This window comes from Trypanosoma melophagium (genome assembly GCF_022059095.1).
Source record: "Trypanosoma melophagium isolate St. Kilda chromosome Unknown ctg13segment0, whole genome shotgun sequence".
Classification (NCBI taxonomy): domain Eukaryota; phylum Euglenozoa; class Kinetoplastea; order Trypanosomatida; family Trypanosomatidae; genus Trypanosoma; species Trypanosoma melophagium.
In genome coordinates, this window is record NW_027125139.1 from 245001 (window position 1) to 258150 (window position 13150).

At 39.2% G+C, this 13150-nt stretch overlaps 5 protein-coding genes across 5 annotated transcripts in view; all 5 read right to left on the minus strand.

Moving 5' to 3' along the window:
• The window catches only part of LSM04_002132 (UAA transporter), a gene marked incomplete at both ends in the record, with an annotated part of 1605 nt that extends 1365 nt beyond the window's left edge, over positions 1-240 (minus strand). The window contains one exon of the mRNA XM_067331952.1: positions 1-240. This exon is cut by the window's left edge and continues 1365 nt beyond it. Within this exon, the coding sequence (XP_067194163.1) occupies positions 1-240 (240 nt within the window).
• A 519-nt stretch (positions 241-759) lies between these two features.
• Positions 760-2058, minus strand: LSM04_007694 (uncharacterized protein; the record flags this gene model as incomplete). The annotated part of the gene is made up of 1 exon (XM_067331953.1): positions 760-2058. The coding sequence occupies one exon, from the start codon at positions 2056-2058 to the stop codon at positions 760-762; it is 1299 nt and encodes a 432-aa protein (XP_067194217.1).
• Positions 2059-3117: 1059 nt separating this feature from the next.
• Positions 3118-7005, minus strand: LSM04_000967 (uncharacterized protein; the record flags this gene model as incomplete). The annotated part of the gene is made up of 1 exon (XM_067331954.1): positions 3118-7005. One exon carries the CDS (start codon positions 7003-7005, stop codon positions 3118-3120), a length of 3888 nt encoding a protein of 1295 aa, XP_067194146.1.
• A 2277-nt stretch (positions 7006-9282) lies between these two features.
• On the minus strand, positions 9283-11424 carry LSM04_007410 (uncharacterized protein; the record flags this gene model as incomplete). The annotated part of the gene is made up of 1 exon (XM_067331955.1): positions 9283-11424. One exon carries the CDS (start codon positions 11422-11424, stop codon positions 9283-9285), a length of 2142 nt encoding a protein of 713 aa, XP_067194213.1.
• A 589-nt stretch (positions 11425-12013) lies between these two features.
• Positions 12014-12949, minus strand: LSM04_006064 (uncharacterized protein; the record flags this gene model as incomplete). Its single annotated transcript, XM_067331956.1, has 1 exon — positions 12014-12949. The coding sequence occupies one exon, from the start codon at positions 12947-12949 to the stop codon at positions 12014-12016; it is 936 nt and encodes a 311-aa protein (XP_067194201.1).
• Positions 12950-13150: the final 201 nt, after the last annotated feature.

Consider the following 13150-nt stretch of genomic DNA (forward strand, 5'->3'; position numbering starts at 1 on the left):
ATAAATGCCAATAACACACACCGTCATTTGTAGTATGACAGCAATAAAAGAAGAAGAAGAGGGACAAGAAGAAGACGGTTTAATTGTCACTTTTCCATTCTGTCGTTGTTCTTGTTTTTCTTTCTTTCTTTGTTGTTGTTGTTTGTTTTGTTGCATTGATTGTAATTGTGATGGTTTTTCTCTTTGCTGAGATTTCCGCAGCTCAATTGTTTGATGCCGTGTCGTACTCGCACTGGCCATCTTCTAATTGCTGATTTCACTACTCCAATAGAGATTATATATATATATATATATATATGAGAGAGGGAGAAAGAAAGAAAGAGAATAAGAGAAAAAAGGGAAATATATATTTGTAATAAGTGTAAATATGTATTGGAAACAACAGACCAACAAATAAAGAAAAAAAAAAAATAAAAGAAAAAAACAACAACAATATTTCACAATTCTCTCTTTTTCTTTTTCTTTAAATCTTCTATGACATACAGAAACATGTACAGAAATTACAAACAAACAAAAATACTCTATGCGTAAGACAAAATGTGCATGAAGGAAATAAATCCCTCTCAACTTGTTTGGTTTCTCTTTCATCTCTTGTCTTTTTTTCCTTCTTTTCACTCAATTCTTTTCAATACCAATACCCACTCACAACGAGAGTAATAGAAACAGAAATAAGGATATATATATATATATATATATAGAGAGAGAGAGAGAGATTAAGAAAAACCCAAAAAACAAAAAAAAAAACAAAAACACACACAACTAGACTGCAATCTCCAGTCCAAATCGCGTATCCGCTTCACGTGTGTGATGCATCCCAAGTGTTATTGTGAGACTATCAAACAATCTTGTGGCGATACTAACACCCACACGTCCAATTCCATTCATTCCAATTTTCAATAGTGTGGGATTAGCGAGAATAGACGTGGCATCCACTGTAAGAGCCGCCTCATAGTCAATATCCCGTTCATGAAACATTGTAGATGCACTTAGGCGAAGAAGTCCATCGCTAAAAGATTTACTTAAACCAATTAATGTACCCAACTCTCGCCAACTGGAGTCACGCGCTAATAGTGAACTTCGACTCACAGTTGTATCATCTAAAACACTACGTGATCCTGCCGTCTTAATAAGTGTTTGTACCACAAGGAGGTTAAAATCATCACAACAATCCCATAAATTCCTATAATGATCACCAATAGTACTACTACTATTATTACTATTAGTATTATTACTATTACTATTAGTATTAATATGATAAACACTATCTATCCCATTAGGGGATAGACTACGGAAAGAGATGGCCCCTAATGTTTCACCTTCTCTGGCCCCAACGGGATGCTGCAATGCAGTAGACACATAACACGAAGCTGGAAGCATAGATGCCAGTTTCGCTGGTAATATACTATGCAGAGATGTACAGAAAGAAGCATCCACAACAAATGGATTACGATAAAACTCATACATGCTTGATGTGTTATCTGAACTCTTTACGGTATCAGAAGTATTAATAGTATTAGTGTTATTAGCGGCGTTTATGGGAGGAAGTGTTGTGGCGCGTAGTGAGAGTGGACCAAGCGATAATCCCACACCATGACGTTTTGATGCTGGTGATGATAATAATTCCAATACACCAATTGCACCAGGTGTATGATAGGAAGGATGTATATTTGTAGATGGAAAGAATCGTCGTCGTCCTTGTTGTTGTTCTATACTCTCATTATTATTATTATTATTATTATTATTATTATTATTATTACGATCATTCTCTCTTCCTCCCCATCTTAATGGAATACGTGCACGCAAGTCAAACAGAACTTCTCGTGTTGTTGTAAACGCCACAGTCCCAACATGCGGATTCGCCACATTCACCGCCCACTCGCCGTCCTCTTCGTAAATAAGACTCGTATTCGTTCCATCACTTTGACGGCGAACAAAACGTAATTGCTGCTGATCCGCACCGGCGTATGGGGCAAAATCACGAAATGCATTTCTTATCATATCTTCAATGAGATTTCCCTCCATTCCAGTCTCCCATGATTTACAAAAATAGGAAAACATTATTATGCTCTCTTATAGAAAAGATCTCTTAATGAACTCACTCTATAAATAATAATAATAATAATAATAATTTGTTTATGATGTCTTTCTTCTTATTATTTTCCTTGTTGTGTTCGTATTCCTTTTTGAATCAAGATTCTCTTAAATACACACACAAAGGCCCCAAGAACTTTTTTTCTTTTTTTGATTATCAGACTACACGTCGTCTCTTCCTCTATAATCTCTAAACAATAAGGGAAACAACAACAAAAAAAGAAATATTGTTTTTTTATAATGCGAAAATACTTCGATTTATTGTGTGTGTGAAATGTGGAGGTGTATTCGTATAGCAACGTCCCAATATGTATAAAAGTATATATGTATGAAATATATATATGTTTTTCTTTTCTTCCTTTCCTCTTATCACTCCTCTCACTCTTTTACGCGTTCTTGTCCTAGCGCAGCCTCTATCCCCAAGTTACGCCTAACGCCAATTAGTCACTAAAAGAAGAACTTAAAATACATAGAGAACAATGAAAAAAAAGGGGGCAAAATGAAGGATTCATTAACATTAATAGAATTAGAAATCTTTTTAATATTGGTTTCAATGGTGTTCCTCTTTCATCTCCAAGATGAGGAGAACACCAAAGGAATCTCGAGAAAAACAAAGAAACAGTAAAAAATATATATAAATATATTTTCTGCGCAAAAAGTGTCAACAGTTTATGTTTTTATCATTTTAAGTTGTTTTTGTATCTCCTCTTCATTTTTTTCTATTTTTTTTTCTCTTAGAAAACAAGAAAGAAAGAAAGAGAGAGAGGGGTTATTTCCACCGATACACCACACCTCCGTTATTACACCGCTGCAGGATAATAATGACCCTTTAACTCACAATATATATATATATATAATGGATTGATGGATTAATAGATTAATAGATAGCGTGTGACAGAAGAAGAAGTGATCTCCTGTGAGCCCAACACCAACACCAATAAACAATAGCAACAAGAATGATCAACATCATCCACAAAAAAAAAAAAAAAAAAACAATCATCCTCACCATCATAATTCATATTCCTATCATTTACCCCAATCAGACATCTGATCCGGTGTGGGATCTTCAATCGGCACACCGCCTGGTCCCACACGAGCAACAAACTGCGCCTTTCGCTGCTCAGGATGTGTAGAAGATGCGAAGCGATCGGCACTTTCTCTTTCAGAGAGCCGCTCCTCATCTGCAGAAGCCCCTGCGGGCCCATTGCGTAGACCAGGCACCACACGGCCGGAGAGGGCCACTTCCGCCAGTTCCTTCTTTGCTTTGCGAAACGCATAGGCGTATGTGCGGGCGTATTTCCCAGCAAACTCCGTGGCGTTAACACCGCAGAAGAGAAGCATTTGAGTTTGTTTCGAAAGTGCACCGAGACGAAAGGCAGCGAGGGTGTTGTGGCGATCATGTGCCCGTCGAAGGGCTTGATGAGCAGTGGCGAGGGCATCCTCAATATCACACATATCACTATTATTATTATTATTATTATTATTATTATTATTATTATTATTATTGTTTGTGCTGGTGAGTCTGAGGGATACGGCAGCCCCTGTACCATCCACTTCACACATAGCAGTAATTCCCATCTGTTCATTTGTATATTCCGCAGCGGCTGTAAGTGTTGTGGCCCGCAGAACTTCATCACGTCGTACGGCGGGAAGTGATGGAAGTGTGAGACCACCACGCATTCCACTGTTTGTACTCACTGTTGCCATATCAGCTGTATCCAACACACCTCTTCCTCTTTCTATTTCCGTTGTTATTCCTATTGTTGTTGTTGTTGGGATAGCACTACCTTTATTGAGATCCCACCACCATTCTCTCTCTTCTCGCCAGGCTTTTGTTAACACACGACGTCGTGCTTGGGCCCATTCCTCTGCATTTGCGCCGGGATGATGTACCGCCCAATGCGCCGCACATGATGGTTCCAGTACCGCACTATCCATCATACACATATCCTCATCTATTGCACCAACAACAACACCATCACTAATCATATTATTATTATTATTATTACTGTTAGTACCACGACGAAGAAGACGGAGAAAGTAATCCATGTATACATCTCCACTAGCGGTAAGAACCTGACCAGCTTCAAACTCGCAACGCAGTGGTACTTCTACACCGGCTTCACGCAGAAACGCACAAAAGGGAATAAACATAGATCCTGGAATGTGCGTTATGGATGATGCTGGTGATTTCCTAGAGGAATTTGAAGAAAAGAATTGTTCAATGAGTTGTGGAATCGCATCAAATACCTGCAGAGGTGCAGAGAAGGATTCACTGCAGCGTATGGGATCAATATTGGGATTTACATCCGTGTCGTATCCACGTACTCGCACCCTATACTCACCTTGTGGAAGTGGAACACCATTGGCATCTGCAAAAGGAAGATATAGTTCTACTAATTGATCTACATTCAGAGCTACACGATCATCTAACATAACGGCAAATTCCCACATTGAATCATCATTATCATTATCATTATTGTTATCCTTTTCATTCTTATTTTCCTTTTTCTCTGCATTATTATTATTATTATTATTAGTAGTAGTAGTAGTAATAGTAGGTAATAATACCTTCTCCTCAATACGGTTATAAAGAGAATAGGCGTATTTTTGCACCTGTGCAAGTTGTGGAATCGATTTCACAAGTTCAACTACATGTTGTGTTTCCTTCTCTAATTGTTCACGTCGTTGTTTCTTTTCTTCTGGTGTAACACGCCGCCAAAGTGAAACCTCCACAAAAGCACATCGCTTAATAGCCTCTATATCCTTTACCCCCCGTGCTGTTAATGCAGCTCCCATAGTCGGCATAGCTTTCTTTAGTTTATCAAGATGTGGGGTTTGCCAGTCATAGGATACAGCTCGGCGAGATCCAAGAGGCCACATGTTTACAATTTCTCTTTTACTTTCAGACTTCTCGGTTGGATCTGCACCAGTCGCAAGTAATTCAGATGTGGCTAATGTGGCCGCAGAAACTTCCACCTTTTCTACAGGTACCAAAAGACGTTGATGATTGGCACGAAGTTGTTTAATTGCCGCCCGTCGACGTTTACCAAATGGACGAGCCTCATGTATAACAATAGTTCGAATCAAATCTTCTGCACGGGCGAGATGGGCGGCACTAAGAAGAAGTGGTCGTTGGGTAGCATGAGCCATATCTACACCATACGTTGTACATAACCCAACGAGTGATCGACGATATTTATATGGGGAAGTGTAATCCAAGGCATTACTAAGCGGTTTAGTGGCATAGTATAAATTAGCAGTGGCGGCAACTTCTTTTAGGGATCCGGCGTGGAAAAAGAGTAATTGTCTACGTGCTGTTGTGGTATGCTGTGTAATCGTGGAAGCTCCAAATTTGGCATAGTTTACTTGACACCAAATATCATTTGTATACGGTTTAAATACAGCGGCACTCATGTCTAATTGTCCACGTGCAATAGAATCCACCATACCATTTATTATCATTTCAAAAGGTGTGGTATCATATAATGCTTTTAATGCTGCCGCACTGATATCCCGTATACGTTTCTCAGTGTGAATATGTTCTGTTTCCATCTCTTCACAACGCAATGTATGTTTCCAAAAGTCTAATGCGGAAAAACTTAAATCGTCTATTTTATTATTCATAAGCTGCATAATGCTTTCATGTTCATTTTCCCATTCTGTAGATTCGTCTGATGCGTTTTCCATATCACTTTTAGGGTCAAAATCTCCCGTTATCACTTGCTGTTGCCGGCGCCATACTTCCTTCATACAAAACGCATCCTTTTCCTGCGGTGAAAGACTTAACCAATCACGCCCGTTAAGAAATCGTTCATGTCTTTTTAATAACACTTTCCCAACTTGTGTAAATACACCGGCAACATTCTTTACAATTTTATCCTGTGTAAGTTGTAATCTTTGCATATCTGCTGCAAGAACCTCTTCAAAGAACTGCAAAGATCTCTGTGAAATGGGAATAAATTTCTCTGCCCACTGCGTACGACGTGTATCTTCATAATGCCATACACTCGGCGAGGGAAGGGGAATAAGCATTTGGGTTTGCTGCTGTAAAGCATCATGAAAAGCCAAATACGCCTCTACACCTGCCCGCTTAAGCACCCGTTCGAATTGCTGCATATTTGAAACCTTTTCCTTCAGAAACTTCTCTGCCATGTATGCCCGTTCACGAAAAAACGTATCCTGCGACCACTTTGTTTCTGGCCGATCGGCCTCGTCTGTAAAGAACTCCGGGGCATTCACTAAACCCACGTGATTGGCGACTGTACGCCGGGATTGCCGGAGTTGATTGGTGTAGCGACGCTCAAAGTAGGCGGCCCACACCGCCACACTCTCCTTTACGTGTTTGGGTGATCCAAACACCGTATTGGTGCCCATGTAGTCCTCCGCATAGGCAAATGGGGAGGTGGAACGTGGGAGTTGTGGTTGTTTGGTGTCTGTTTCTCCTTTTACTTCCTTTTCTTTCTTCATTGTGGGGCCGCTTGTTAGGATCTCTTGCAGATATTTTCCCTCATGTATAACTGGAATGGCGGTGTGAAGTACGGGATCATTTCCAAAGCGAATCCAAGCTTCCACAGCAGCACCAACGGTTGGAATGGGAACACCGGCACGTGATAGAGCCTCTTTCGCACTTGTTGCTGTTATCATTGTTGTTGTTTCACCCCTTTCTTTTCTTTTTTTCGTTATTTCTGTTGTTGATCCCCATAAAGTATGACGTTCATCCTCATCGCGGAGTGCCGCCACGTGATTGACCGCCGGGTCCGGCTGCCAAATAGGTGTATAGTGGCGACACTGCAGAGATAATGATGATACTGATATTGATAATAAAGGTGATGTCAATAATAACAATTGTTGTGATTGTTGATGGGTGTGGCACCGGTGCGGTAATACCACCAGTCGTCGTGCACGAAACATGCGAGGAGAAAAACGAAGATAATAAATACACACAGATAATCCCACACAAAGTGGTATAAATAAATAAATATATATACTATATTATATTCGTACAGTAACGGGGCTGCAATGAGGTCGAAACTCCCCAATATATATTTAAAAAGGGACGTTTAAGTAAGTAGGAAACAAACAAACAAATTTGACTTCAGACTCCAATAATTGAAGTAAATGTATTGATGTGAGAGGAAAACGTAAATTCAACTCACAAAGAAGGAACAATAATAAAAAAAAAGAAACAACCCTTGTTATTTTTTCTGCCTTCTAATCCAGTTACTATCCCTTGTGAGTATCAATCAGTACCTTTCCCTATCAAACGGAAAGAATAATAAAAGAAGAAAAGGGAGAGAAAGCGTATATGATAACACATAAATATACACTAAACAGCAGAATCACAGAGAATACACATAGAGAGAGAGAGAGAGAGAGAGAGAGCGAAACACACACACACACAGCAAATAATAAATAAATAAAACAATTAAACAAGTGATTGCAGAGACAAATATAGAAACACCCAAACAAAAGAAACACAAAGAAATACACAGAGACACAACAACAGTGTCTTGAACTAAATGCTATTGGTGTACTAGCCACCATTCAATGATGAGAATATATATATATATATATATATATATATATATATATATATATATATATATTCTATAAATTCTATTTATATGTGTTTTTTTTGTTTGTGTTTGTGTAATAATGGAAATAAAAGGAGTAGCGAACAAAGAGAGAAATAAATAAATGCAAAAGGGTAGAGAGAGAGAGATCTAAAAAGAAAAAGAAAAAAAAGGTATGGAAAGTGGATAGCGACACTTAATACCATTACATACCATATACGATCAAAAAAAGAAAAAGAAAGATTGAAAAAAAGATTGAGATCTCGTGATCATTCAATAATATATATATATATTATATATATATATAGAACGAAAGAAATAAAAAAGCAATATGTATACGTGTCACGTCTGTGTGAATGATCAAATCACAGATAAATAGAATAATAACAATAACAAAAACGAGAACAGCAGAAACAGAGAAAAGAAGAAGCACCACCCATTTACACAAATATATCTATTATAAATAAAACAGCAAGAAGGGTCTTTCTTTTCCTTTTCTTTCTTTAGTTTTATAAATATTCCTCTTTTTTTTCATTTGTTAAGCCTTTCTTTTCTCTTTTTCTTTCTCACACCACGTGCAAAAAAAAAAAAAAAGAAATAACAATAACTACAGCGTTCATAATAGTAAAAATATAAACTCTGTGTAAAGTGACCCTTAACTTATTTCCTCATAACGCTCTCTTTCTTCTTTCGTTCTCAGAAACACATATATTCTCACGATTCCATTTTCATTTCCTAAACAACAATAAATAATATATATATATATATATATATATATCATTTCATTTCTCTCATCCTCTATTGCTGCTTCTCGTGCTACTACTACTGTTGTTGTTATTTTCTTATTTTTTCTTTTTGGTGTGGTAGAACTTCAATAACACAGTAAACAAATATGCTTTACCAAAATCATTTCCTTCTCAATATCAACCTCTCTTTTTTTTTGTTTCTCTATTCTTTTTTCAATAATATCTTTATTTAATTAACTTTTCTCCGGATCTACATATGAATGGAGGTATATTTTTAGTGTTTGCGTACTATGTTATTTCTCTTTCCTTTTCCTCTTAATATACTTTCCCCTCCTTCCTGCTTCTTGTTTCGGTTTCCACAATGACTGTGTATGGCTTTCCTTCTCATCCAACTCTAACAAAGCACACACACGTATATATATATATATATATATATATATCACTCTTTATTTCCTTCTTCTTCTCTCCCATTATTTTTTTTACTCTTCTACCAAGAAGTGTTCGCACTCTCCACTCATTTATGTCTTCTTATTTGTTGTATCCCTTATTTCCTTGTTTTTCTCTTCTTTGTTCGATTTTTTTTTGTTTTTTTTTTCACCTATTCTTTTATTCTTTCTTTTCTTTTGCTTGTTTCATATATTTGCTCCTTAACTTGTCTTGCCTATTCTGGCTATCGTTGTTCTTTTTTTTTCTCTTTTCATCATCATTTTCTTTTTTCTCTCTTTTTCTTTTATTTTCTTCAATTTGTCATCATTTCACAGACACCTTCACTATCCGTTCCCTCTCTCTCTTTCTAGATATATATATATAATCTAGATCTAGATCTCTCTCTCTCTGTATTTATTCCTTTCCTTCTTTCGTTTTGCTTTCTACCGCCGCACCGCGTACACCGTAACCCCAGCACCACCAACACTATTATTATTATTATTATTATTATTATTATTATTATAAATAGTATTATTACTATTACCACTGCCACTACTACTGTTGTAAACCCCGCATCCAGCCGCAAAGATAACCGTCCCGTCAGCGTTCGACCGCAGTTGTGTATGGGCGACATTTGAAATAATATCCTGTGCTCTGTGTGACTCCAGTGAAAGAAGTGTCAGACCGCGGGCAGTAGCCACAGCAATATTGCCATTCTCTGCAGCTGCCACATCCAATATTGGAGAAGTCATATGTGTTTCCCACACCGGCGTAGACATACGGCGTGTATCCCACATAAGCAGCGAACCATCTAAAGATGCTGTTATTAACGCCTTGCGGTGTGGGAGAATAGCGGTGATGGTATCTGTATGAGAGTGTTTTAACCGATGTGTTGGTGTAAATGTTCCTGTTGTTGTATTTATATTTGCTCCTACGGCTGTTGAGAGAGAAGGACGATTCCCACCACTACTGCTGCTACGTGTATCCCACACCTTTACCACACAATCACGTGAACCAGAAAGCAACATATGCTCTCCTTCCTCACCTACACGAAGAACAGTGGTGTAATCATCATGCACATGCTCAAATCGTCGTAATGGTTGTGCGGTGTGACCATTAAGAAGAAGTAAATCGTGCTGTAATCCAGAATCGGTTAATCGTTCTGTCGGCGTACTCTCTGCGGTACACACAACAAGGTTTGATAAGGCAGCTACTGCAGTTAGTGTTACATGTTCCTTTCGTGTAATCGCCTCACCATTTGCCCAAGAGCCAGTAGATTCATTGCAAGTTAGAAAACGTAATACAGGTCCTTTAACAGGAGATGATAAAATATTACGTTTTTTACTGCTGCCGCTACCGTTGCTGGTGTTATTATTATTATTATTGTTACTATTATTACCAGAACCATTACCACTTTCATTCATCATAGCGCGTAGGTTTCCTGATGGAAATGGCATACCTGCAACGACCAAGTAATTCCCACGTGGTGCTGCATCCATCGCTATAGGTACACATTGTTGTGGAAGATCTATCGTAACAGACGGCTTTACATCCCCATTAATTGGGTTTGGACTTCCCCAAATAATAACAGCTCCATCACACGTAGCTGAAACAAGTTCATCGCGTTGACGGAAATAAGTCATAGAGGTGACAGTACAAGATTGCTCTATTGTTTTTACTGGCACCAATGAAGGTGCTGCTGTTGTGGTAGTTCCTCCTGTTGTCCTTTCTGCGGTACTCCATCCCAGTAAACGTGCGATGGTAATACAATCATAATCATACTCTGGTTCCTTTATTCTCCGCACGAGTGGTTCCACATTCTGCACCACCTGCAGGAATAATTCATCACCCCGGTTTTGATCTGCTAATCTGCCGAGCACCGCAATAGCTGCACGTCTGGTGTCAGGAGAGTCTAAAAGCTTTTCAAGCGTTGTCGCCACACCACGCAAAACAACAAGATTAAGCCGCACCATCTCTGCCAGCATCTCTGAACAAACAGGCATCGGTCCCGGATTACGAGTCGTAGTGAGGGCTGTGAGAAGTTCCTGGAGTACGGCATCACGGATCTGCACTCGAAATGGTGCCTCCAATGCTGCCACAATAGAAAGATGGGCGGGTGTTGTAATACATGCCGCAATAGCCTCAATCGCACTGGGAGATGCGGTGTGTCGTACAAGCGCAGATGTAATTTTTCGCGCGGATTCGACTGGTTGACGGGGATCCACAAGTTCAGCCCACACAACATGCGGCCGGCCATGCGAAATATCATCCAGCATTCGCAAAATATGCCGCAACTCCTCCAGCCGCGCAGCTTCACCGGGCCCTACATTCATTGGACCTGCAGAGACCTGCAGTGTGGTGTGTGCTGGTAATCCACTCATGGGTGTACTATGTGTATGGGCGTGTGTGTGGGTATTCGCATTATTGTTGCTTGTCGTCGTAGTCGTGATATTGGGAGTGGAGGTTGTGGAAATGGCGGATGAAAGTGCGGGGGCGGCACATGTGGCCGTTGCAGGTGACTGCGGGAGATGCGAGAGACCGCCACCATTGCATGTACCACTAGCAGATGAACGAAATACGTCCATCAATGCCTCACGGTATATTTCTTAGTGTTTCCTTCACAAGGTTTTATTTCCTGTTTTTTTTTTTTAGGTTTCCTTGTTGTGTATACTTGTTTTCCTTCTTTTTGATTTGCTTGTTTTTTTTTCTCGTTTTGTTTACTTTTCTTTCTGTTTTTGAGTTTGTGAGTTTCTACGCGGGGGATGGTGATAGAATCAGAGTTATTCTCTTTCTTCTCCAATCACAGCACGTTTATTTTGATCAATTGAAACAGTTCTGTGGTATTAACCCACCTACTCACTATCTCTTCTCCTATTACTCTTTCTCTCTGTCAGCACGAGTATATCTATCTATATACTGATATATCTATCTACCTATCTATATATCTATATACAGATAGATATAGATATTCCTTTGCCTGACGCTCTGTTACTTTTTGCTCTTTTACAACTGCTGCAAAAGAAATATACACAAAAGAAAGAAAAAAATAATATTTTTTATCTCAGAAACAGTATTTTTTTAATCTTTTACACACACTAGCTAAATTTTTTTTTCCCTCTTTTTCTTTCTCTTCTTTTCGTCCTTGGTTTATTTCTTCTGCTCTTCCTCTCATACTTACTTCTTAGATCCAGATTTCGCCGCTTCCTTATCTCGTGCCTTTTTAAACACAATAAGCTGTTCCCACTTGTAATCATCAATGGCCAATGGATTCAGAACACGTCCTTCAGCACTCATGCGATCTGATGCTAACCATGCCTCTTCCATTACCATTTGAATAAGATCTTGTGGTCTCACACCTTCTAGCACAGGAGGCACATAAGTTGTACCATCTAACCAAGTTACTTCAATACGTGGTGTAATGGCGTCAATAGAATAAAAGAGAAATATCTTGTCTTTAGGAAAAGGCGCACGAGCGCTAATAGCACGTCTATAAAAGTCTAAAACCGCTTTTTGTAACGTGTCTCCATATCCAAAGAGAAATGGTGATACCGTAATCTTTATTTTTTCCATATGCATAAGAAACAAATATCGGTGCATAGTACGTGGAGCTAATACAGCTAAAGGTCTTTTTGCACCTAAATGTTCTGGAATATGTTCTGCATACTGCACCTCCCGCTCCCACATTGGTATAGAACTAAGTGGTGTATGCCATGACTTAAAAAGCCACGTTGGTTTTGAACCCTTCACCACATATTGTACCTCTGGCAATGGCTTCTTCACTAGCTTTCCACGTTTCACACTGAGGTACTCAAACTCCCGACCCCCACGACCATAATCCGTTGGACACTTCGCATGTGCGTAGTGTTGATGGTACATTCGATGCGTTTCCCCCTCACCCCATCGTGAAACCGTACTGTTGTTATACATATACTTTGTGTGATTTCCTCTCCACATCGCATAATAGGGAAGTGGGTAGACAAGGCCCTTCAGGTGGCGTACATGTGTTCGCAGCCGGGGCTGTCGGGAGAGGGCCACTTGGGCGGGGAGTAAACCCACGCTGCGGAGAGTGTCAAGGCTATAGTGGGCAGCGGGAGAAACGGGATTAGACATCTTTTCTCGGAAAAAGTACTGCTACTATTACTACTACCAATATAAGATCTTCAAACGAACAAAACAACACATAAATCACAAAAAAAAAGAAGAATAAAAACGGACATATGCGCAAAAAAAAAAAAAAAACGGATCAAAGAGAACAAAACCACAACAAAAAAAGGACCAAAAGCCTACAAACAATTGCTTAGAGATACCATG